At 36.7% G+C, this 25,567-nt stretch overlaps 1 protein-coding gene across 1 annotated transcript in view; it reads right to left on the bottom strand.

The window, feature by feature from the left end:
• DDX10 (DEAD-box helicase 10) overlaps window positions 1-25,567 on the bottom strand; it is a 164,227-nt gene that overhangs the window by 121,840 nt on the left and 16,820 nt on the right. The window contains exons 8-12 of the mRNA XM_083362254.1: window positions 24,592-24,754; window positions 22,890-22,974; window positions 15,867-15,968; window positions 12,515-12,602; window positions 3,656-3,744 (exon numbers count right to left, since the gene is read on the bottom strand). Coding sequence (XP_083218380.1) covers window positions 3,656-3,744; window positions 12,515-12,602; window positions 15,867-15,968; window positions 22,890-22,974; window positions 24,592-24,754 — 527 coding nt within the window. The remainder of the gene's footprint in view (window positions 1-3,655; window positions 3,745-12,514; window positions 12,603-15,866; window positions 15,969-22,889; window positions 22,975-24,591; window positions 24,755-25,567) is intronic.

The following is a 25,567-nucleotide window of genomic DNA, read 5'->3' as shown; positions in this document are numbered from 1 at the left end:
CATAAAATGGGGCAAAACTCACTTAACAAATGTTTCACTTAGCAACAGAAATTTTGGGGTCAACTGTGATTGTAAGTCAAGGACTACCTGTACTATATGTGTAGAATATTTATTAGATTCTCCTCCTGTCTTTACATACATGTAAGGACACATGTAAATCATATAAAGTATGTGTGACTTACACTCAATAAGGCACAAAAGATGGGATACAAATCGTAATTGCTGAATGTATACTATTCTTCAAAACCCCCCCAAAAACACTGTAAGATGATTAAGGGCATTACCTTAATATTGAAGATTATCCATACATCTGGCAAACAAAATTAATTCTGGCCAACCAAACATCTGACTTCATTGCAAGCTACACACATACATACACACACACACTCCTTAACTTTCCATTATTGTTATCTTATACATGGTTTTCCAAGAGATAATTCTTTATTTATCATTAGCCCAGCTTTTTGGCAATGCTGCTTCCTGAATGGCTGACACCACTGAAATATAATTAAAGTAAGTGCAATCAAACATTCCCAAATATAAAAAATAGGAGTCCATTTATAAAAGGGATGCATAACACTTTTCAAGTGATTTGCATGGGTTGTACTCCAAAGAGATGAGGACCAAAGGAGGGAAGGATTGAATGTGTAGATAATTCTAACTTAGTTAAACATGGATTTTCTTCCCATATTTAATTATTCATTGCTGTCATTGCTGCTATACTTTGGTAGGAATCTTTGGTGAGACTCCAAAATCTTGCAAGGTTTAAATCAAAGTAAAAACTAGAAATGAAAAAGTCTTCCCAATCTGCTGAACAGACAAAAGAACTGATATGAGATCATTCTTTCTGGGGAGATCTTGTAAAGTTTGGTTTCTCTCTCTCTCTCTCTCTCTCTCTCTCTCTCTCTCTCTCTCTCTCTCTCTCTCTCTCTCTCTCTGCTATCCACTTGATTTCTAAAGAAAGGAGTACACAATAGAAGTCTTTAAAGAATGATATGGAAACTTTTATAAGAAAGAAGTCATACCTCAAAGCCAGCCATGCATTCAGTGCATAAAGATATCTATACCGGAAGTAAAGACTAATAAATTTTGCCTTACAAACCAGTATCCCATGAAGCATTTTATGAAAACTTCACAATCACACACAGGGGGAGGGGGGTGTTCCGAAGTTTTTTATATTGTGCTTTAGAATATAGCTGAACCTGCTTTTAAGGGGAAAAAAGACACACTAAATATTTTTTCATTCTATTCTTATTGGATATTATTAGATTCAATGGCCATTAAAAAGAATCTTCTTCCTTCTTTTACACAAAGGATTACATAAATAGCAACAAACTGTACCACGTTTTAGAACTGCACTTAATATTATGTTTGGTATGAATGAGACGGAAATCAGTAAAAATCAAAGAAAAATCAAAATTGGGAGCTTACAGCTCTCTTTTCAAACTAATTATTGTAGGTCTGTAATACACTGGCCATACCATATATTTTTGGGGAGAAAAAGATAAAGAGAATACTGTACACAGATGACCAAAGTCAATACTTTTTAGCAAATTAAGCCTCAGGGTGGGGGATCTAGAGTGCCCTGTCTTTAACACATTCCTAATTAAGATGCATGTAAATCAAAAAATTTGTACTCTCAGCATCCCCGAGAAACCAATCCTAGAAAATAATGGTTAAAAGAATTTAAACAGCACATGGTCGACATAAGCACCATACACCTGACAATGAATGAACAATGAATGGCAAAAGAACATTTCACTCATAATTAAATTGCCAGGCTTATTAATCTTTGGCACAGAAAATGCATATGGCTGGCAGAATTCCACAGCAGTTTTCTTTGAAGTGAGCATAAAATAATGTGACCTTGTCTGACATCTATTATGTTGAAAATTCTTAACAAAGGGATGGGATGCTGATCAAAGGAATATGTAGAAAGCCCAGTGTTCAATTACCTGGTATCTCTAAATAGGATTGGGACAGGTGTCTCTCTCAATATGCCACTGAATATCAGTGCAGATTCAAACCTTCCATCTCTCAGGCCAATGGGCAACAAATCACTCTGCAATTTACAACATGGCTCAAACCAATTATTACTACTGACAGAAGTATAATCTGATTTTTTTTCAGAAAATATAATACTACTACTATTACATTGTCAAGTTTTCAGTTCTTCCCAATTCTTCTGAAACAACTTCTACACAAGCCTATGCACTGAAAAGCAGTGGGATTGGGAGTTTTGGAGTAGAAGGATAATTGATCCGACTCAGCAGAGGAGCTTTTTAATGTTCTCAAATGTCAAACCCATCTGAACAGCAAAAGCCACCTAAGGTTTTACGTTCCCAGAGGGGAATCTATAATACTTCCAGAAAAACCTAATGTTGAGGACTAATGAGATTTCCTTTCTTAGACAAGACGCATTAGTTATTGGTATAGTGACTATGTGTGATTGGTGAAACCCAGGTTCAAGACTTCATTTATTATTGTACGTGAGTTTGGGCCAGTCTCTCTTTCTGTTCCATCTATTTACAAGGCTGCATTTCTGTGGGTAGACTCAGAGGAGGAGATCATCTCATATGTTATACTCTATTATCCCAGAGAAAGGATAGGAAATCTATCTGTCTGTCTGTCTGCCTGCCTGCCTGTCTGTCCATCAATCAATCACACTGGGATTCTGGGCAGTACACAAATAGAATGTTAAAAACATAAAAACCAAATATAAAATTTAAAATATAGACAAAGGTGGTTAAAATTGACATCCAAAGTTAATTAAAAATGGGGGGAAAGCTTTCACAGCATTAACCAGCCCCAAGGGCTATGAGCTCCAAATGAGATGGGAGAGAGAATATTCTTTAAAGCATTCATTCCATGGCCGTCTTAATTTCCAAGGGTTGTAAAATGACTGGTCATAAAACAAGGAGGACTATGTGTAAGCAGACATCTGGTAGACACACAAGACAAACAGACATGGGAAATTTGCTCTTGATCCTGGTGTCAATTTATGATTTTTTGGAAGAAAGTTTGTTTTGGAGGGGGTGGGGATGCAAGAGAAGTCAGGGTATCAGACAGGGACCTTAGAAAATAAGAATAAATTAGGAAGGATAAAAGCTGTAAATAAATAGAATTATGTAGTGTGGATCAATGCCACATTCAGCTGATCGCAACTGATGGCAAGAAAATAAATAAATAAATAAATAAATAAATAAATAAATAAATAAATAAATAAATAAATAAATAAATAAATAAATAAATAGTGCAGGATTATCATCACTGGATGGCAATAGCTCTTAAAGCTTTAGGGAAGGGTTTTCCAAGAACATACAAGAACCAAATCTAAACCGTTACATGTGAACAGAAGGAACTCTCTCCCATGAAGCAAGAACTAACTAATGAGGACTTCTAAGACACCTTAAAAAAATTAAAAATTGGCACCCATGTTACTGGGTTTTAACAGGCAGCACAAAATGATTAAGGATTCATTTATTGCTTTTTCTCCTCATTTCTATTAGCTCTATTTGGCTAATCTCCATTTTTAACAAACTGATTTTCATTGCTAATTTTAATCAGTGAGCCAATGTTGATTTGCACAGTTCAAAAGAAATCTGTAAAAAAGGATGTACAGTTTTTATATAGCATCTATAATTAATGCACTTACAGGGCATATTCAGCAATGGATAACTTTAACACATCAAAGACTTCTTTGTTCTTCATTAGATAGACAGATCGCAGGTAAGAAACAAAACACTAAGAAAAAAAAGAAAAAAACTTGTTCAAAGCACAGAATAAAAGGATTCAACATATTAAAGAACTATAACAGATGCACAGCTTAAGCTAATTACTTTTAAAAGTACAGTAGCTTATAAACTCCTCTTTGATATTATGACACTCAAAATCATTAATGGTTTCATCATAATTTGCTATTTTCTCTGCCAGTTTCCCACAAGAAAAGTCAAAGGGGGAAGCCAGCAGAAAGTCAAAAGTTGCCATCACAGAATTAATTAACAACCTGTGTTTTCCTTAACGACAGTAACCAGGAATTGCTAGAACTGCTGTCAATAAGCACTTGGTCATATGATGTTGTACTTTACAACTGTATTGCTTAATGATGGAAATTCTGATCCCAATTACCATCATTGTTGAGAGAACTATCTTGTTTTGGTTTTGTTCTGGATAGCTTTTGAAGTATAACCCCCCCGCACATTGTTCAAAAACCAAGTATAATTCACAGCCTTCCTTCTTCAGTATCACTAAGTTCTTATGATTAAATTTTATCCATTGTATATGCATTTTTAATATTTTGGCAGTGTTTATATTAAGTGCATATTCACAATTTTGGTGGCATCTCTTCCCAATTCCATCCAGTGGGTATTTTTTTAGCATTCTTCACTTGACTTTCAAAATAACCTTCATTCTTTTTTATTGAAGGCATTTGACGGTCCTTGGAAGTCATCTTAAGCTACTAAGAGAAACTATAATACATAATAATTTTTGCCCTTAAAAGAAGCATCAGCAACAACAAAAAACAGTAGCAGGTTTTGCTTGTGGTTTCATGATTTCCAGGTTGCAATAAAAGACTGGAAAATCACTTCTATAAAACTGAGCAACCTGCTGCTATCAGCATGCCCTTTCATTTGGCTGGTAACTCAAGTGTATAATTCTAACCACACTGTTTTATGTTTCCGCAACACTATTCAGTAATTTTTATTTGGAAAACAAAGGGAAAAATATTTTTTGTAGATATATTTACTGTCCCACATAGGAAATTCTCATTCTTCTGCAAACAGCAAACGAAATGAAGACTTCTTAAATGAAGACTTATTATCAATTTATTACATTGTTTAGTATCACCCAAAGACTGAACAGAGCCATCTGCAGTACCTCACTGACTTCTGCATTTTTTGTCCATCATAAGCACCTTATTCCAGATGAGTACAGTAAAATGTTTTGATGATTCTCACCAGTCATTTTTCATGAGATCTTATGAACATGGTTGTGCAGGTGGCCTCTTGTTCAATCTCTGACAGAATGAAATTCAGAAACTGAAAAGTTATGTATTTCAGCTAAAAGGGCTACTGGAAATCTGCAGCCTTAAATGAGGCATAATTCACTTAACAACCACCTTCTCTAGCTTTGGAAAATCTAATCTCAATTGTGGTCATAAGTCAAGGACTTTCTGTATAGTGATATAATATTATTACTGCTGATTTTAAGTATTCTGTTCAGTAAAAATTAAGAACTACATGCTACATAATCATTAAACAATAAGTAACCTTTATAGTTGCTAGGGTGGGAAATTTAACACTTTCTGAAACAGGAATATCACAATACAGACGTTTAATCTGCTTGCGAAAATTAAAAGTTGCAGTGATATAGCTTGACTGAATTCAAAATTCATTTTATCTATTCCACTGCAATATCTCTTACAGAGCTGTAGAGTTTGATAGGAAAATGATGGATATATGGCACTTTATTATCAAATGCACAGCCATTTGGAAGAGGCACTAAATATAACAATATTCACATACAGAACTATATGAAATGAAAATAATACAGTCCTTCTCCTTAGAGTACTGCAGATGTAATGGATCAACTGTGTTTTAATCAGTTAAAACTGGGAACAAAATTATAGATTTTTCCCCCTCCTCCTCTTGTAATCCTTTAACCTCCTATTAGTTATGAGAATTTTAACACCAATATTTAGTATAGAGAATCTTTTACCCAATTCTAAACTCCAGTTAACAAAAGAGATCTAGTTAACTATACTTGCATATAATGTCAGTCTAAAAGCATCTCTTATCTAGTATTTAGATAGGAAGCTGACCTGCAAATTTTAGGGTTATTTTGGGATGTGAAATCTCCACATCAGGAAGTAATTAGATTGGGCAAGGTCCAATCTAAAAGGTCTAAAAGATCCTGGAAACCCAAGCAAATTCGAGGCAGGTGAAGAATGTCAAAAGTTATTTAGCATCTATTCACACTTTCAGAGAGATACTGCAGTCTGTCAACAGAAAGGAAGAACAGACTGTAACCTCAGCATCACACAGCAATAAAAGAATGGCTTTAAATATAGCAATAAAACTGGATTTACAGGGCAGACCTATCACTAGATCTGTCAACTACAACAAAAGCCCTTGTCTCAACTTGTCTCATCAATATCCTGAAATTCCAAAATTATTCCACTCCACTCCATTGTATTCTTCTTTTAAAAGGCTGCTTTAGGAGGCACTGACAAAAGGCATTGGAGGAAAAAAGCTTATTGTATTTTTTTTCATTCAATAAGTCCTGTCTATATCTCTTTCTGGCAAGGTAATTCTAACTCAGGTACTAAATCAACAATATTTTACTGACAAGTAATACAACTATGCAAGCCTGAAAACAGTTCTCAGAAAGACTCTTCTGAAGAACGAACCTGCTCCTCTTATTTAATTACAACAACAAAAACAACAATAACAACTTTGAAAGGGACCTTGGAGGTCATCTAATCCAATCCCCTGTTCAGGCAGGAAACCCTATACCATTTCAGACAAATGGCTGTCCAGTCTCTCCTTAAAAACTTCCAGAAGCATTCACAGCTTCTGGAGGCAGGTTGTTCCACTGGTTAATTGTTCTGTCAGAAAAAAAATTTCCTTAGTTCTAGGTTGCTTCTCTCTTTGGTTAGTTTCCATCCATTGTTTCTTGTCCTGCCTTCAGGCGCTTTGGAGAATAGCTCGACTCCCTCTTCTTTGTGGCAACCTCTGAGATATTGGAACACTGCTATCGTGTCACCCCTAGTCCTTCTCTTCATTAAACTAGACCAGGGATCAGCAACCTGAAACAGTGAAAGAGCCACTCGGAATCGGTTCCCTCACAAAAGGAAAAACTGGGAGCCGCAAAAAAATGTATGCGCAGGTGCGTACATGTGCGCAGGTGCGTACATGCGCGCAGGTGCGTACATGCGTGCATGCACAGAACAGGATTTGACTGAAGAGTGGAGCCAAGGCGAGATATGCACCTACCCTGCATATTTGAATTGATTGGTTGAACTTTTTTAGTCCCACTTTTTTTTTTTTTTGGACTGCACATGGCAGAGGACTGGGAGCCACAGGAGACGGCTGAAAGAGCCGCATGCGGCTCCGGAGCCGCGGGTTGCAGACCTGTGAACTAGACATACCAAATTCCAGCAACTGTTCTTTACATGTTTTAGCCTCCAGTCCTCTGATCATCTTTTTGCTCTTCTCTGTACTGTCTCTTTCTAAAGCCATAAAGTTAGGGCTTCTAATACAGTGAACAATCTGACTGTTTCAAAGGCAAAACTGCTTTCAAAGATATTACTATTTTACATGTCCAAAACTCTGTTTGATGTTTCTGTAACCAAACTACCACTGTCACTTCATTTTCCCAGTTTGCTATCTTTATACCTGAAGGCAGAATTATAGCATCATTAGAGAACAGTGCTGTTGTCACCTTCCCCAATATGGTGCCTTCAAGTGTGGTGAAATCAATTCCACTAGTACTGTCTGGCCACTGGTTAATGTTATGGGATGTAGAACTGCGAGGTGGGAGAACAGTTGCAGACAGCACAGTGGTGAATTAAGCGGCAGCTTAGCCTATAGAAGAAATGGGGATGTAGAAACACCTCATAAGGAATGCTCCCTAGTTCCTTGGGCTATAAAGGCAATTGGGGGATGAGTGTATTTTTCAGACTTGCAAGATATTGTTAATGTAACCTTACAATAAACTTAAGAGACAGTACTTCCGGGTGTGTTTCTTGGCTGGTTACTTTGAAAGGCTGTAAGTAGGACAGATAGTCTAGACTTTGTTTATATTCCATTTTTTCCTGTTTATGGAACAGCTTACATCAATTAAAATGTAAATTATAAAATTTATTATTTGTATGTGCCAAGCGATCCAACGAAATTAGCAGGATCTCTACAAAGACAACTAATGTAATCTCAGTACTATATCCTGGGTGAATCCCCAATTAAAATGGATCCCAATCTGCAAGTACAAGGCTACAACTTCTTCAATCACATTCCTAGACATGGAAGATTTAAGACTCCCTTTAATTATAAGGTTCTTTCATGTGCATAATTTTTTTTCCAATAAAGCTCATATGATTGCTTCCTTTAAGCAATCGGGAAACAGCCAACACTCAAGAAGGCATTAATCACCTCTTATAATCATAGGACCAGTTTGATTTAGTCAATTTAACTAGCCAAGAAAGATTTAACAGGTTGTGGCCCTCATTTCTGCACATGTCTGTTTCTGTCATGAAGATCTACAAATTGAAAAGAATCCATATAAATATACCTCCCGGTTGACTGTCCAAATGTTGGTGTCCAGGTTGAGATGAATCCAACTGGTGTTGTTTGCTACTACTGATGATTTGTTTTCCTGTAACAACCAGATTATAACCTACCAACATAGTTGCCCCTGTTCATTATTACTCCAGTATTTGCTTGTAGACTATGCTCCTTTTCATCACAACATTTCCATGATTCATTTCATCAATACTAAGCTATAATTTAGTCAGATCAGAAATCTATGACAGCATCTCTGTTGTTGTCGTTGTTGTTGACAAACAAGGGATGCAATGTTTTCACACCTGGTGATCAGATACTCTCCCTTCCAGACAGGCTCCACCTGAAATCTTTAGAGTCCTGATCTTGCAAAAGAAACTAGCAAGAGGAAGTGACTTGCAGCATTTCTTCCAAGGAGTGTTGGTATTGTTGCCCAGGCAAATTAGGAAAGCACCAAGTTTGGGAAGGTTGCACTAAGACTGGATAATCCAATTCCATTCAGCCAATAAAGTAATTGGATAATTCATTGGTATAAGCATCACATTTCACATTTCATATTTTACACTGAAATTTGGAAAGTAAAATGGAGGTGGGAAAGAAGCACACGTGTTGCCTTGAGTTACTGGAAGAAATGTGTGGTTAAAAATGGAGTAATAAATAGATTTTACAAGCAAGGCTATAAATATGTCTTTTTCCAGCTTTGAGAGTTGTCATAAAATTTGGCACGTGTTGCAAACCAAGCAAAGTAATTGTAAAGCATCTCAATGAACTGTCCCAAACTAAAAATCCCTAAATTCTTTTCAAAAACACTAAAAATCATCTACAAAGGGGTCTGTTTTTTAGTTTTGATGGCTTCCTTTAAAAATGCAAGTCCTGTGTGATTAGGTTTTGTGGATCACATAGATGCCTCCCTTTTGTCACAGAGTTAATGATAAAAAACATAAAAGATTATAAACTAAAATTACTGCAAACGATTCCAACAAGGGGACAGGCAACAGAAACTAGGTAAAAAAGTAACACAAGTAGATAAAAAAGTCAGACGAAAATCTAAAATAGGTTACCAAGAAAGAATGCAAAGCCTAGAGCTCAATATGGGAAAAACAAAATTCAGAATTAAGTTACACTGATTAAGAATGTTAAAAACAAATGCAGAATCTTCAGATATGTTCAACAAAACAAAGAATCGCTAAATTCATTGTTCAATGAACACTGTATAGTTCTAACTGTGACAAAGAAAGGCAAAGCTATTCACCTATTTTGATTCAGTCTCTTCCAACAGAAAAAATAAAAAAGCGTGAAGGGCAGAATGAAGATCTTGAAGCTTGAGACTGATGGAAATATGACTCAGGAATATCTGCTTAGTCTGAGTGAATTTAAATCTTCAGATAAGATAAATTGCAACCTAGGATGTTGCAGAAACTAAGCAGACAGATTGACCAAAGATTTATATATTATCTGTGAAAAATCTTCGAGATACGAAGTGCCAGATTATTGAAGGAGAGGAAATTTTGTTTCTATCTTAAAAAAGAGAAAAAACAAGGTTTTTCAGAAACTATAGATCATGGTTCCCAACTCCAGGGCCACAGACTGGTATCAGTCCTTGGTTTGTTAGGAATTGGCTGGCCAAGCAGCAGGTGAGAAAACGAAGCTTCATAGGCCCATGAGCAGGATCTAGGCTGCACACAAAACATTTCCCCCCTCCCGCCCCCAATCCGTGAAATACAATTTTCTTCCAAAACTGATCCCCTGTACCAGAAAGGTTGGGAACCACTGCTATAGACCAATCTGTCAATAACACCTGGAAATATTCTGGAGTGAATCTGAAAATTTGATTTTTAAAACTGTTAAAAGTAATGATTATTACTAAATATCAGCATGAATTTTTGAAGAATAAGTCTTGTCAGATGAATCTTGTGTCATTTTTTTAATCAGCTTCCCAAATGGATCGTGGGAATAAATCAAATGCCAATTCCTGCAATGCATTTTACAGACTACCCATTCCATACTGATCAGCAAGCCACTTAAAAGTGGTTTGGATGGAATAATAACTGCATGTGCATATAGCGAGCTTGAAGACTATGTACCCAAGACTCTTCACAGAAGTGGTATGAGAGATGAAATAAAGATCATGAAGACCACTTCAGTCTAGTGGTTAAGGCACCAGGCTAGAAACCTGGAGCTTATGAGTTCTAGTTCTGCCTTGGCCATGAAAGCCAGCTGAGTGGCCTTGGGCCAGTCACTCTCCCTCAGCCCAACACACTTCACAGGATTGTTGTGAGGAAAACAGGAGTTTTCCTGTTGGATATGTTTGCCACCTTTAGTTATGAAAATCAAAGACACAGGTGTAGAGTGGGAAGAATCTGGCTTGTTAATAGCACTTGTAAAAGAGATCTTGGAACAGTAGCTGTTTCCATATTGATACAAGTCATTGAATATGTTCAATTATAGACTACCCAGCCATTTGTTTGGAATGCATTAATTTGGATTCTTGAACTAAGTAAATGATTCTCTGGCTAAATTTTCTACATGATTCTACTTTATTTCATCTAGTAAAGCAAGCTTAGTTGAAAAAAGTAATTACACACATGAGGACCAAAACAATGTATAATTTCACACTTTTTCAGGGATATTCAATATTCTATCTTCTACATCTCAACAATTTTCATTTTTACTCACATGTATTAATATAAAGAAAGATTTGAACTTTGTGACATTCTACATCCCAAATTATTCGTAAATTGCAAAGTACTGATTCTCAATATCTATGGATATGCAGTATATATGAGTATATGTTGCCAAATGCACGTTTTTGCTACACCAAAAACAAATGCAAACATCCAGTAAGTGAACTGTACCATTTTAATATGAATCTTTTTTGAACTAATAATTAGGAGGAAAACAATTGGCTATGTGATCCTCACTTCCAGCTCAAAGGTGAACCACACAATAAGTCACAGCAGATGGCTGTCCTAGGCTAGTTCTCTTTGATCCTGAAAAAGTTAAATGGAATTTGTCCTGGTTAGATGGAGATCAGCAGGAAATTCCAGGATGGTAAAGTCAACCAGAAAGTCAAAACAAACAAACAAGGAAAAAGACAGTGGCAAACCTCTAAGAAAAGAACGTGAACTTGTTCATGCAATCATCAGGAGCCTAGTCTGACTCAAAGGAAACCTGCTTATACCACAGCATGAGTTTCAGGAGGAAGAGAGGAAAGGTCTTCTACTCTTTCCCCAAGAGCAACCGTTGCTAGGCTAAAAGAATAAGGTAGAAGATGACATGAAATGTGCTTCACTTCTGGAGATTACGATTCATTGGCAATCACAATTAACAGTACCAAGATACAATGGGGCAACAGATGCCATCAAATAAAATAGCTCCTTATATCTCTGTTTGTGTAGAAGCTTCAAGTTTTGACATGCTATGTAAAGACGTGAACATTTATTGGTAAAAGGTAGAGTGAGTGAGGGGGGGGAAAGAAAAAAGAAAAAAGAACAAGATTCTGTCCTTTCAATTCTTAACTACTTTTATATGTCTCAGGAAGGGTGTGGTTTTTTTATTCGTTACATACATTCTCCAATCTTAACCATTTTTCCTAATCTTCAGAGCTCGAGAAGGCCAATTTTTCCTTTATATAGTGTACTACTCTTTCTTTTCAATCAGTTCATACTTCAAGCCCTGAAGAACAGAAAACAGCAAGAGACCAGAAGGAAGAGATGAAAGGAAAGAGACCTCTTGAACAAAGAATGCACACCATAACAACCTGAAAGGTGTTTATATTTTCATCCATTTGAACTAATTACCACCATCTCATTTGCTTATCTTCCCTGTCCAGATCCTTTCTTTGTATGTAGTGCCCTTTAGAGAATTAAGTCTGAGGACAGCAATTGCCTAAGAATTATACTGGGGGTTGAGTTTTTTTATGGGTTTATGTTTATGTTGTGATTTTTTAATATTGGGAGCTCTCTGAAGTCCCCTATGTGTGAGCTGGGCCACAATATAAATTTCCTTAATAAATAAATTTAATAAATGAACTGCTGATTAATCTCAATTAACTCCTGATACCTTTTTACTTTAGTCAAAGAACAGGCAGCTGAAAAATAAATATGTCCTTACAGCTCTCCTATAACCCATAAAACCAAAAATCTTATTCAAGATTAATATTTCTTATATGCCTAAAAAAAAGATTCTACAATCATGCCAATTATGTATCAGTGGACTAGCCACTGTGCCCTTACCCGTTGTGCACGTTCTTTCAAATCTTGATCCTGAGCCAGTAAGGACTGCAGTTTCTTCTGGACATCTAAAAGTTTCTCAGGATTGATTCTGGAAGAGCGGAGAGTCATAGAGAAAACAGATAAACCACAGAAATGTTCTCCTATCTTCTCCAAAAGGCCTACAAAGACTTATCTCCTGTTCATAGAAGAAATACTTCTTCATCTGAGGAATAAAAACTACTGTGAACAAAATACAGCTGAAATCGTATCAGGCATGCAGACTGTTCTCTTAAAATAATAATGGAAGGAACAAAAGCTGCAACTCCGTCCTTTTATGCAGAAAACAATTTGAACTGGAAGAGAAGATCATTCTTCCAAGATAAAACCACGGAATTAGCATTATGTATCTTCTTCTACTTATAAAAAGACAGAAGACTGAGCTCCTATGAAGGAAACAGCTGAATATTTAACAGCCATTTTTCATACTGAGGTTTCTCATAAAGAGAATTTTTCTTTTAAGTGGTTAAAAATATTTCCACTAGAATGTTTCGAAAACCTGAAAAATCTCAACAGAACTCCAAATTCACAAACATGACTGTGCATACACAAATGGAAAGTGGTTCTCCATCAAAGAATCAGGGGATAAGTCTGTTCAACAACACAATGCCCCACTATAGCCTATAAATAATATTTGCTTCAACAGAATTTCTAGCTGGCAGTCCATTCCACGTTAAACCTGCTTTTACCATTTCAGTGACCCAAAGCAAGCGTTCACTTGCCAACAAAAAACTGGTTCAAGATGACTTTATAGAATCTGTGCCAAAAGGTAGCATCTCACACCACAGTATATGGATCAAAAGACTTAAAAACAAGCATACTAAATCATTCGAATGCCAACTCTTTAAGTGTCTATAGAGCACTAAAGAATAAGGAATGAAGATTTGCAAGAAAGGGAAGCAGCCACCTTATTTTTTAATAGTACAGGTAGTCCTCGACTTAGGACCACAATTGAGCCCGAAATCTATGTTGCTGAGTGAGAAATTTGTTAAGTGAGTTTTGCCCCGTTTTACAACTTTTCTTGCCACATTTGTTAAGTGAATCACTGCAGTTGTTAAATTAGTAACACCACTGTTAAGTGAATCTGGCTTTCCCACTGTTTTTCAGAAGACAGTGATCACATGATCCCGGGACACTGCAACCGTCACAAATATGAACTAGTTGTCAAGCATCTGAATGTAAATCACATGACCATGAGGCTGCTACAATGGTTGTAAGTGTGAAAAATGGTCACAAGTCACTTTTTTCAGTGCCATTGTAATTTCAAATGGTCCTCAAACGAACTGTTGTAAGTCGAGGACTACATGCAATTATTTTGAGCAACCGCAGCTTCTTTCCAGTTTCTAGGTGGTCTTACATTCCTTTGACAAAAATCCTTCAGGAACTATGTAAAAAATCTTAACGTAAGGATCCAACCATCCAGCGCCAGCATTTTGAATTATCCGCCTTTAAAAAAGTAAAGTTTCAAGCAGATACACCAAAAGGTTTGATTTGTTTGGATTATTATATTTTAAAAATCCAAGACACACAAGGAACTTAGACCAGGGTTCAGCAACCCCTGGTCCGTGGACTGGTATGAGGCCACGGCATGCCAGCAACCGGTCCACACAAACAAGCAAAGCCCCATCCACGGGATGCAGGCAGCACACAAAATCACGCACCTGCCGGTCCGCAGAAAAACCTTTTTCCACGGAACCGGTCCCTGGTGCCCAAAAGGTTGGGGACCTCTGACTTAGACTACAAAGAGAAGAAGTACCTGATTCTTTACTTTTTAACCTCAGAAATGTATTTACTTAAGCAGCTGGAGAATTTAAGCCTCTTGTCTCACCCCCAATTCATCTCTTGGTCCTCACTTTCTTGCATTGTAAACAGTCTCCCCTTATACTCCACTATGTAATTTCCTAAATGTTTTCTATCTCACATCCATATTCAAAGTCTAAAACCAAAATCCAACGCAGTCAGCAACTGATCAACAAGGCCAAGATGGGCATATCAAGTTTTTATAAAAGCCTTGCTTCCAAGCCAGCTCCTCAACCTTAACAATTCATCTCAAAAAGATGCCATACAATTCCTTTATCTTTCTCTTCCCCCACTTTTAGAATGTGAATACTATATATTTACCCCACTGGCTCTTTTTTATCATTTACAACCTTTGAAAAGAAGATGGCTTTAGCGAGACTTAGGATACAATATTCTTATGTATTCAAACAATCCTGGATTATTAGTTCCGCAGCATAGCAAGCCACAGCTCTGTTATTTAAATGGCTTTTGAAAATAATTAAATTCCTCTAAGAAGACAAAAAAGATTCATTTACAAGAATCTGCAAGCTTCACTGCACTCCCACTTTATCATCCATGATTTAAAGCACGGTAAACAGCATTATCAAAAGTGAACAGCTACTTCAGTGCAGCATCTGAACCAATTTTAATGCATATTGAGCTACTGGATATTAGGTAGCAAATGGCAATTAGTTTTGTATGCATGAAGGTATAAAACTGATGTCATTAGAAGTAAAGCAGGAGACTCCTAGTGCTATCAACTGAGCTTTGCTTGGAGGAAAAAGGTTAAAATAGCATTAGTGGTATAAATTTAACACTGCCCTATTTCAAGTGAGCATTTTAATATAGCAATATAGGAACTGTGTACTATAGCCACAATTACCATCTGTTCAATTTTTCAAAGAGTGGATTATATTTGTTTCGAAAAGTATTATATTTTAATAATAGATTTTAAAAGCATATGTGGGCGTTTGGCAGGAGTTAATAGTGGCAGTAGCCATTGTTTTCTCTCCAATTTTATTTCTTTGGCTAATGGTACCAATTTTTTAAAAGAAAAATATATTACTGATGTTAATATTACACACGCCGTGTACACCTTCCACATCATCTCACATTTCGTGTAATTTTCCTACTGACAGAGTTCACTGTCTCAGCTCTATCTTTCCTAAACAGATTAAGCGTTAGCAGATCACAACATTTTGCTTGAGAAAAAAAGGTAAAATTGCTAGGAGGTGCAAAAACAGAAAGGTCAGACTGTATTTACAGACCTCCATTCCTCCAAAAATTTGAAATAATGGAAGAGCATTTTCTCTATTTGCTTTCCTAGGAAATAAGAAGATTTGAAATGTTTATGTTATTTGTAAAAATAAATGACGGAATGTGTTGCCAATGGATACTCTCATTGTGTTCTGCATCGTTTTTAAGTTTAAAAATCTTTTTTCTGAAGGGGAAAAAACAAAACCGGCCTCATAGGAAAGAAATCGCTTTTGCTTTCAAATGCATAACTAAGTTATATATAAACTGGAAAAGAACTTACTTGATATTGCTGACAGGAACTTTTTTCTGTGACAGCTGCTGAATCATGCCATTTTCCTCTGAAGGAAGCAAAACGAGGAGAGCTTCACCACCTTCTTTGTATCTATGTAATGGGGGGGGAGAGAGAGCATTTTGTTTTCTTCAAATCCAAGCTTTCTAGAAAGTAATTACAAGCAGTCCTCAACTTATGATCATAACTGAGCCCAAAATTTCCACTGCTAAGTGACACAGTCATTAAGTGTGTTTTGCCTCATTTTAGGCCCTTTGCTGCCACAGTTGTTAAGTGAATCACTGCAGTTTTTAAGTTGGTAACCTGGTTGTTAGTGAATCTGCCTTCCCGGTCTTAAGGCCGCAAAAGGTGATCAGATGACTCAGACACTGCAACCCATCATAAACACATGCCAGTTTCCAAGCATCCAAATTTTAATCACATGACCATAGGGATGATGCAATGGTCACAAATGCGAAAAACGGTCATAAGTCATTTTTTGCAGTGCTGTTCTAACTTCAGTCACTAACAAATGGTTGTAACTCAAGGACCACCTTGTTCCCAGCATTTCTGGGAGGTGCAAATGGGAGCTTCACAGTCAGACTCTTCTTGCACAAAAGAATTGAAGGATGGAGGATACCACAAAGCCTGCTGCAATCTCAGCTGACACCATTTTAATTTGGGGTTTGTTTTGTTTTAAAAATTCTGCCTGTTCTTCTACATGTTAAACAAGTAGCGTCAGTGCATTTTGTTCATTTTCTCCCACCTGAACTCGCCACACAGCTTTAAAATTTGTTAATCCCTCAGGCCACAGCTACATTCATTATAGACAGTTTATCCATGAATGTTCTAAAAGACTTAATCAGACTGAGTAGTATCCTTGAATATATCTAAGCAATGGTCATGGAATCTTGCTGACTGTCAAATTTCCTTCTTTGCAGTCATGTCTAATCTAAATGCTTTGATTAATAGCCTTATTTAAAGGAAGAATAAGAATTCCAAAGAGAAACTTACTTCAGATGACAGTATGACACACTATTATATAGATAGCTGATTACTGCAAAGCTCATCAGTTACCTATCACATTTTCATTACCAAAAATTAGATGTTTTTTTTCTTGAAATGAAAGGATAGCCTGCATCTACTCATTGTAGCCGCTAGTGTTTTATAAGTGTGACAAATAATTTATACACTCTTTATCACTCTCGGCTTCTTTTGAAATTCAGAACATACCATTTTTAAAACGTCTCATGCTATTCACTTCTATACCAACAAATATTTTTGTTGTTATTTAGGCACAACAATGGCTAACAAACACTGTTTCATGCTTACCAAGCTAGGCATAATGGCTGAATGCAGCATCCCAATTTAATCTACTTGGAAGAAATCAGACACTAAAACACATCATGGCTTCATTCTCTAATTGCTTGTGGGTTCAAAATCAGATTTAGCTATGCTAAGCTAAATTTTCTAGTTACACCCCAGCAAATAATGCCTGCATCAGTTGCAAGCCAGAATGTTTGCTGTCAGGCTGAGTGCAATGTACAAACTGGGCACTGAGACTTAGGTATATGTGTAAAGCATTTAAAGTATGTTGTCATTTGTTGGCAAAAAAACCCCAAGACATGAATGTGACTTTCTAAAAATGAAAACTAACTGCTGTCCTCTAGTGGCACTGTATTTTGTTTTATATCAAATTTGTTTAAAATAAACCCCATGGAACAAAATTCTGAACTAGATAGCTACAAATATTTCTGCATGAATACACTTATAATTCTACTATTTTGATGTTGTAATCTATGTTATCAAATGAGCTTTCCACGAGATAAAGCTTATGATCTCTCTAGCAACACCAATCGTCTTATATATTTCTTCAAAAGTATCTGAACATAAGATATTGCCTAATTTAACTTCATCTTTTACTCCTATTTGATCAAACAAAATTATTCCACAAGAACTGAAGCTAGGAAATTGCTCTTTTGCATTTCAATGTGTAGTTCAGGTCAAGTGAAAGCCAAACCAAGTACTTGTCAGAAATTATTTTTTTATTTTGTTTGGATTTCTGATACTTTATGTACAGTTCTTCTTAAGCAGAAATAGGCCAACTGGCACTCATGGGTTCCACTGTACCTATTAAAGTTGCCATGGCACCTGCAAGGCTACAGACTCTATTTGGTTTTAACTTCTTCCTGATTTCTCTTAAAATGATGTATGAGAAATGGACAGGGTAGGGGTTACTTCTAGAGCCCATAGGGTTTATTAGAAAACAGCAGTGGTAGATGGTGAAGCCTCAGTATGTATCAACCTCTTGGAGTGATAGAAGGAATGAGCAGAGTATCCTTACTACTTTGCCTTTTAGAATAAACAGTTCTATCTTTACCCACTTTGTACCCATAATATCTATTTTAAGTGCCATTTTGGAAACAGACAGATCCCTTCATTGTGAGAGACCCATGCCATGCTTTCAAATTTCCCAATGTGCCCACTGGTCCAAAAATATTGGTGTCAACTCTACAACAAACCTGCCTGCAGCCATTTCCTTCATTCTAAGTTGCCACAGGATCGGGAAGGGGATGGAAGATTTCTACTAGTCAAAATGTTTTACTGTCCCATGGGAACCAAGGTCATTTCTGTCAGTTAGGTAGAGGCTGAAGCATTTAGTTAGAAAGCCCGCAAAACTCTTCTATTGGGAAACATAACTGATTGCATAGCTCTGGGGTGGGAAGTTCAACTTTCTAATATTGTTGCTTCTGAAGGGAACTTCAGACTTGGTTTCACTTTTGACCATGCCAATACTATGTAAGCAATCAACATGTTTTTGAGAAAACCTCAAGCCTGGAATTCTGATTTATTTGGTCTTCTCTATCGGAACCTTGACAATTGGATTTCTTTGAGGCAAAACTTTGCTCATGAGCCAAAACATGCTAAACGGTGTTAGAAATCCAATGGATTCATACTGGATAAACATTAACAATGACAATGTAGAAAATATTTTAAGATAAAATATTAATGAAACCTGAAACTTTTCTTTTAGGTATATAGACAAGCCAACTGAAAAACCATTTGGGGTGCTATTCCTACACAAGGTGATGGCTGTGAAGATTGTACTTGCCAAACACTGGAAAGGCAAAGGAATGCCAACTGTTGAAGAATGGATTTTGAAATTGACTGAATTAGCAGAGATGGTGAAATTAACTGCTTTGAATAGAGATAATGGACTAGGCAGCTTTATAAGAGACTAGAAACCATTTGTGGACTTTCTACGTGCTAAATACAACAACAGATGGTCAACATAGGGATTTGAAGATTAGTGTAATGTTTAGCTTAACCTGTTTGCAAAAGGGGAGGAGAATTTACTGCTTACTCTTTTTTTTCAGCACCCTGCCAGGGTGGATCCTATATGTTAAATGTTAGATTTATTTGAACACTTTTTCCTGGGATTTTTTTTGTATACTATTTTTTTCTTTTTTTGTTATTGTTAGTGTTGAATGTTTGCTTTTGTTTTGTTTCATTTTGTTTTGTATTTTATTTTTTATGATAAAACAATAAATAATATATAAATATATGAAAAAAATCCAGTGGGTTCTTTTTAGTATTAATAAAGTATTTGATTAATTAATTTAATTAATTAGATCAGTATTTATTTAATTAGATGTAGTTGCATCTGGAAGATAAATTGGTAGCCATCAGCAACCTCTCTAGTCCCTCAGAATATTATTTTTTAAAAAATCAGAATAAGAAACCTGGCAGCCAGCATGGAAAATATTCACCCGCCCGGGGGGGGGGGGGCATTTAATGTAGGATCTGGATGTGTACCATATCTAAGCTCCAGAGTTTAAGAGAGGACTGAAGGAGAAGCATGTGTATATTTCCCCGGACTTAGAACATTTCTGAAAGTGTTAGATGATGTACTTATTTCTTGCCTCCTTCACTGTTTCCATCTGACTAGTTGCCCAATAAAGCTTCTGCAGCTGCCAGAGATCTGACATGAAGGAAGGGCAGAGGGTAAAGAGATGGAGGATTTGATGACTAAAGAGACAGCCTTCTCTCTTGCCTCTCAGCTCCCAATCCTGGAAAATGCTGTTGAAGACCATCCTGAAATTGGCTGGCTTTAGCCAATAAACAACATTCAGACATGGGGACTGAAGGGGAGGAGGCCGGAAGTGCTCCTCATTCCTGTCATTGTGTTCCCAGAGAAAGAAGCTCTAATTGCCACTGAAACCCAGTAACAGGGAGAAATGTCCTCCTTTCCTTTCACTCTGAATTAGACCAAATGAGGTGTTGTCAGAGAGTAGGAGAAAGGACATAAACCTTTCAGATGCACGTACTGTTTTTCTCTAAATTATAGTGTTTATTTTTGTAGTGCTTTTAGGTAGGTAATTTGTACCTTTCCAATAGATAGAGTGGCCTTAGTTTAACAAAAATCATACACAGAATTCTACCCTGATAATTCCAAATGGAGCTTTTTAGAGACTCATGCAATGTTTCTCACTATTTCCACTTCCTGGATTGCTTGTAGCCTAGGAGGGAGATTGGAAAGAGGGGGAAACTACTTTTTCCTGAGAGATTTGAATTCTGACATCTTTGTCAGGCTATCTTCATTAACATTCTCTAAAAGCTTCAATCCTTTCCACCAGCTATTTTACTCAGCAAATCTCTGCTTTGACCCTTCTGGGTCTTCAGCTGGAGATTTCTCCTCCACCTTTAGCTTAATACGGATGTGCCGCACAAAAACAGCTCCAGGAATGTCCAGATGTTTAAATCAGGGGCTAAGCTACTCAGTCTTCAGTGTCACTCTGTCCAATTCTGGTATGTAGAAAACTAATTTTAACCTTGACTCCATTAGGGCAACTCATCTTGCCACTGATGATTAGGGGGGAAATGAGGAATGTTACAGGAATTAAGCTGAGAACCCAAGTTTCCCTGGACAATGTGGGAAGTAATGTCCACAAGCAACAGTCACCAAGCTTCAAGAGTAGAAAGCAAAAGGCAAAAAGGACATTACACTGTGGGAAGGTGAGGAAAAACAAGTGGTGGAATTAAATTAAAGTGTGCTTTAATGTTAATAGAAAGCAATCAACTGTTTTAGTGGCTCCAACCTAGTGTGCGATAAAAACATTTATCTTGCCTTCAGGAATATGAGTTTTCGGCTGAATTCAAACTTAAGCACCTCATCAAGCCATGCCAAGTTGACAATTTGGGAACGACTGCTGAGTTTTTGTTAGTAAGCCTGAGAAAAACCTCCACTATATTATCAAATTGGCCAAACTCTCCTCAAGGCAGTTTAATACAGAGGCCTTTAATTTTAATTTTTATCTTAATTTCTGTATTTATTATATGTTACTGTTGTTAGCTGCCCTGAGTCCTTCGGGAGATAGGGCGGCATATAAGTCCCAATAATAAAATAATAAATAAATAAATATTCTTTTGTATTTATTATAGTACATTATACATTATATAATGCCTTATAAATATGTATAGTGAACTACAGTGGTACCTGAGAGATAACATAGTTTTAAAATAATATATTGTAAGGAAAGAGATATAAATCTATAACCTGCCCAAACAAAATTTTTGAGTAGGTGAGAAAACAAAAACAGATATAATGCGTCAGAAGATAGACAAGATTTCCCAAGTGAACTTCAATAAGCTCTTCTTGGAAAATACAAAAACAAAATGTCAGGGTATATCTGTACCATGCACTGTCCAGAGTCAAAATAATAAAATTTTCATTGCTGTGGACAGTGACCTAAACACCACAAATATCACAGTTTTTATGGAAGGTTATTTTTTTACAAAAATATAAAACAATAAGTAAAAGCTATATTTGAGTATGGGTCGAATTATTCACAACATTTGACATATCTACCCTAGTTTTTCAGGTCTATGGAGAATCTGTATTGTACCCTAACACTCTCAGACACTTAATAAATAAAATACAAGGTTCTCCATTTCTAATGTATGCTGCTTATAAATCCACTTTAGCCAACCTGATCTTAGCAACATGAACCAAAAATAAGGCTTAACCTATGCTTCTTCTACAACATTTGCAAAAAAAAATGTTAAATGATAATCAAAATTCATATGCAGAACAGATACCAAGAAAATGCACAGTTCAGTGTCCAAACATTATTCCAACCTTACTGAAGTTAAGCAAGTATAAACTTGCTTAAAGATCTCAATGGAAAATCAGAGCCTGATATGTGAGCAATGTATGAATCAAATAAATATTTTACAATATACAGCAAATATATTCCTACCTGCGTCTCATTCACTGTACTCTAGTCATATGGACATATCATTTTTTTCTGCCATGATTAATATAAACCAGGCTATGAGAGCCCTGAGACTTGGAAATTGAATTGTGTTGGGTTTTCATATAATTAAATATTTCACTGATAAGCTGTTTCCCTCATAAATTTAACCAAGGAGGGAAAAGAATCCAAACTTCACACTGAAGGAAAGTGTTCATTACACTAATATTGAAAATATTAATTTACAAGGAATCAGTCACCTGTCATAATGGCTAAATACCAGTGAGAGGGGAGAGGAAATGTGACATTTAAACTGCATCTTGTTTATTTATTTAAATCAATCAGATTTATTTGCTGCCCATTTTCAGACGACTCTTACTTAAACTTAAAAGTACCAGTCACACTTTTCCTTACTTTTCATTCAGCATTGATCATCTTTGCTGTTAAACAAAGTACATGAATCCAGTCACAAACTAATAACATAATCTAATGCAATGTTTTTCAAACTTGGCAACTTTAAGATGTTTGGACTTCAACTCCCAGAATTCCCCAGCCAGCATTTTGAAAAACACCAATCTAATGTAATAACAGGTCTAACCTTAATATTTTTTCAGATCTATATATAGTTTTACCTTAGCACTGAAAACCTTTCTTCAATATATTCTAGTTATTGGGACTATAATGTCCACAACTATTAGCTAACTTGGATGGCTATCTCTGGAAGATGGAGCAACACAAACCAAGGACATCAAGTTAGGGAAAGCCACTTTATAGAACATACCTGGCTGTTCTCCCAACTCTGTGAATATATGTATTTGCATCTTCTGGGCAGTCAATCTGAATGACCCAGTTCACAGCAGGGAAGTCTGTAAAAAAAAACATTTGAAATCCAGTCACATACAAACATTTTCTATGCAAGCAATATAATTCCATATGAATTTTGCACTCCAGCTCCATTTTACTGGCACTGCATTGAAAGAGACTGTTCACAAAGTACAATTAATCACATATTCTAGCTACATATATCTGACAGATAGAACTAAAATTAATAAAAGCTTCATTTCCTAAATAATGAAAGGGGGCATAATTTTAAGCTTGATACGGAGAAAGAAATCGCTTGCATTTTACAAATTGAAAAGTAAAACTGGCCATTTATGATTTTAGACCAGCAGTTTTCAATGCATGCATAGCTCAGGGGTAATTCAATTTGTATTTCGACTAACTTTTAATACAAATGAATTATCCATACTTGATCTCTAGCCCCAGATATCAAAGGCATTTTACACATCTTATTTTAATGCCAATTTTATGCCCCAGCAAGGGCCAGTATTTATAATCTTTACTTGACAAAAGTACCTATTAGAATCTCAATAACAGGGTGTCTCTAAATATATAGCCAGCCAGGAGAATTACCAACTTTATAATTAAAACGATTCAGCTGAGAGCTCATTACATAGAACAGATTGAGGTCACATGCACAGTAAAGGTGGTGCACTTATCTGAATTTTCTTTGTTCCATACTTTGCTATATTTATTGCCTACCTTATTTATTTATTGCCTGCTATATTTATTGCCTACTTTATCCTTCTGTTAATTTACACTCTGTTGTGTCTTGGTATGGTCAAGAAATTAATTAACTGGTGGCTCAGTGGGTTAGGACGCTGAGCTAGTCGATCAGATGGTCGGCAGTTTGGCGGGTCAAATCCCGAGTGCCGCGTAACAGAGTGAGTGCCTGTTACTCGTCCCAGCTTCTGCCAACCTAGCAGTTCGAAAGCACGTAAAAATGCAAGTAGAAAAATAGGGACCACTACAGTGGGAAGGTAACAGCGTTCCATGCGCCTTTGGCGTCTAGTCATGCCGGCCACATGACCAAGGAGACGTCCTCGGACAAGCGCCGGCTCTTCGGCTTTGAAACGGAATGAGCACCGGCCCCTAGAGTCGGAAACGAATAGCACGCATGTGCGGGGGAACCTTTACCTTTTTTTAATACTTGATCACTAGGTAAATCTGATCATCCTCACCACAGTTTATGAAAACTGAAATCCACTGTCACATGGGGATGCAAGATTGGAAAAATCAACAAAATACAAATCCTAAACCTATAGAAATGTGGACAGGGTGCTTTCTGAGTTAAGGAACACAAGGTTCTGTTCTTTCCTAATTCCTCCTCTTCCTCCTCTTGCTTGGCTGACCTCCTAGATTTTCACCTGAATCTTGCTTAGCAAGGGATGAGCTACAGCAGGACTTGAAGCAATGGGGGCATGACCGTGGAGAAAGCAGCAGGAGAGGAGAGGACACAGGCAATAAAAACATAAGAGACTAGCATCGCAGGTCTGTTGCTGGAAAACATGTTCTCTGGTCAACCTCAGCCAGCTGGATCTTGGTCTCTTCTTTAAATGATTAATTTAACAAATGATTTTCAAGAACAGCGCCAAACCGATTAGATAACTCCCCTGAATGTGGAGGAATGCAAAGCTGTTTACCTAGCCCACGAGCTGCAAGATCCGTAGCAAAAAGAACTGCCGATTTCTTGCGCAAGAAATCTTGATATACTTCCATTCTTTTCATCTGTTGTTGCTTGCCATGAAGAGCTAGTATAGGGAGACCCGGACGAAGGCGACAAAAGACTCTAAACAAGTACTGAACCTAGAAACCAATAATAATTTCAATGTTAAGTTCTACGAGCAAGACTAGTTGATAATACACATATATTGCATTGTAGGCCAGCATTACCTAACCCAGGGGTAGGCAACCTCAGCTCTTTTAGGACTCATGGACTTCAACTCCCAGAATTCCTGTGTCAGCTATTCCTGAGTCAGAAATTCTGGGAATTGAAGTCCATGAGTCATAAAAGAGCCGAGGTTGCCTACCCCTGACCTAACCGGTCTTGGCTAAGGTAGAAAAGCTACATAGGATCAGACCTGGTTAACAGTATCATGGAAGAAAAAAACTCAGGGTGGTGGGCTAGATTGGGATGCTAAAAGATATCCCAAAAGATGATATACAATTGAATGCTTAGGAAGAAACAGCTTTCTCTAGTCTTTAGTACTATTTTAAAACAGGTGGAAGAGCTACTTTTGCTACTTCAGCTAGCTAGACACAGGGATACAAAGCTTCACAAATGAAAAAATCCAGAGGAAAAGGCATGCTAAGGTTTCATGTCTCCCAGAGGAAAAAACAGAAAAATATCCTTTCCTCCTGGAGTTTTCATATCATTTTTATCATGCAGCAATTTTCACAAAATTACCATGAGATTTAAAACCAAACCAGTATGTTTCCTAAAAACGAATGCTATGAAAAGCCCAGGCGCATGGTTAGAATTTACAATTCTGAAATCTCATTAAGTCTCATTTAATTCAGCTAATCTATCTGTTTCTGCCCCTGGACACAGCATCTTGAAAGGTAGTCAATTGCCAGGCCTTTTGTCACCATAATCTTTTCAGTTGTGGACAGATTTAT

Source organism: Vipera ursinii (genome assembly GCF_947247035.1).
Source record: "Vipera ursinii genome assembly, chromosome: 4".
Classification (NCBI taxonomy): Eukaryota; Metazoa; Chordata; class Lepidosauria; order Squamata; family Viperidae; genus Vipera; species Vipera ursinii.
The sequence above is the reverse complement of the archived record's forward strand: the minus strand, read 5'-3'. Positions and strand labels throughout refer to the sequence as shown.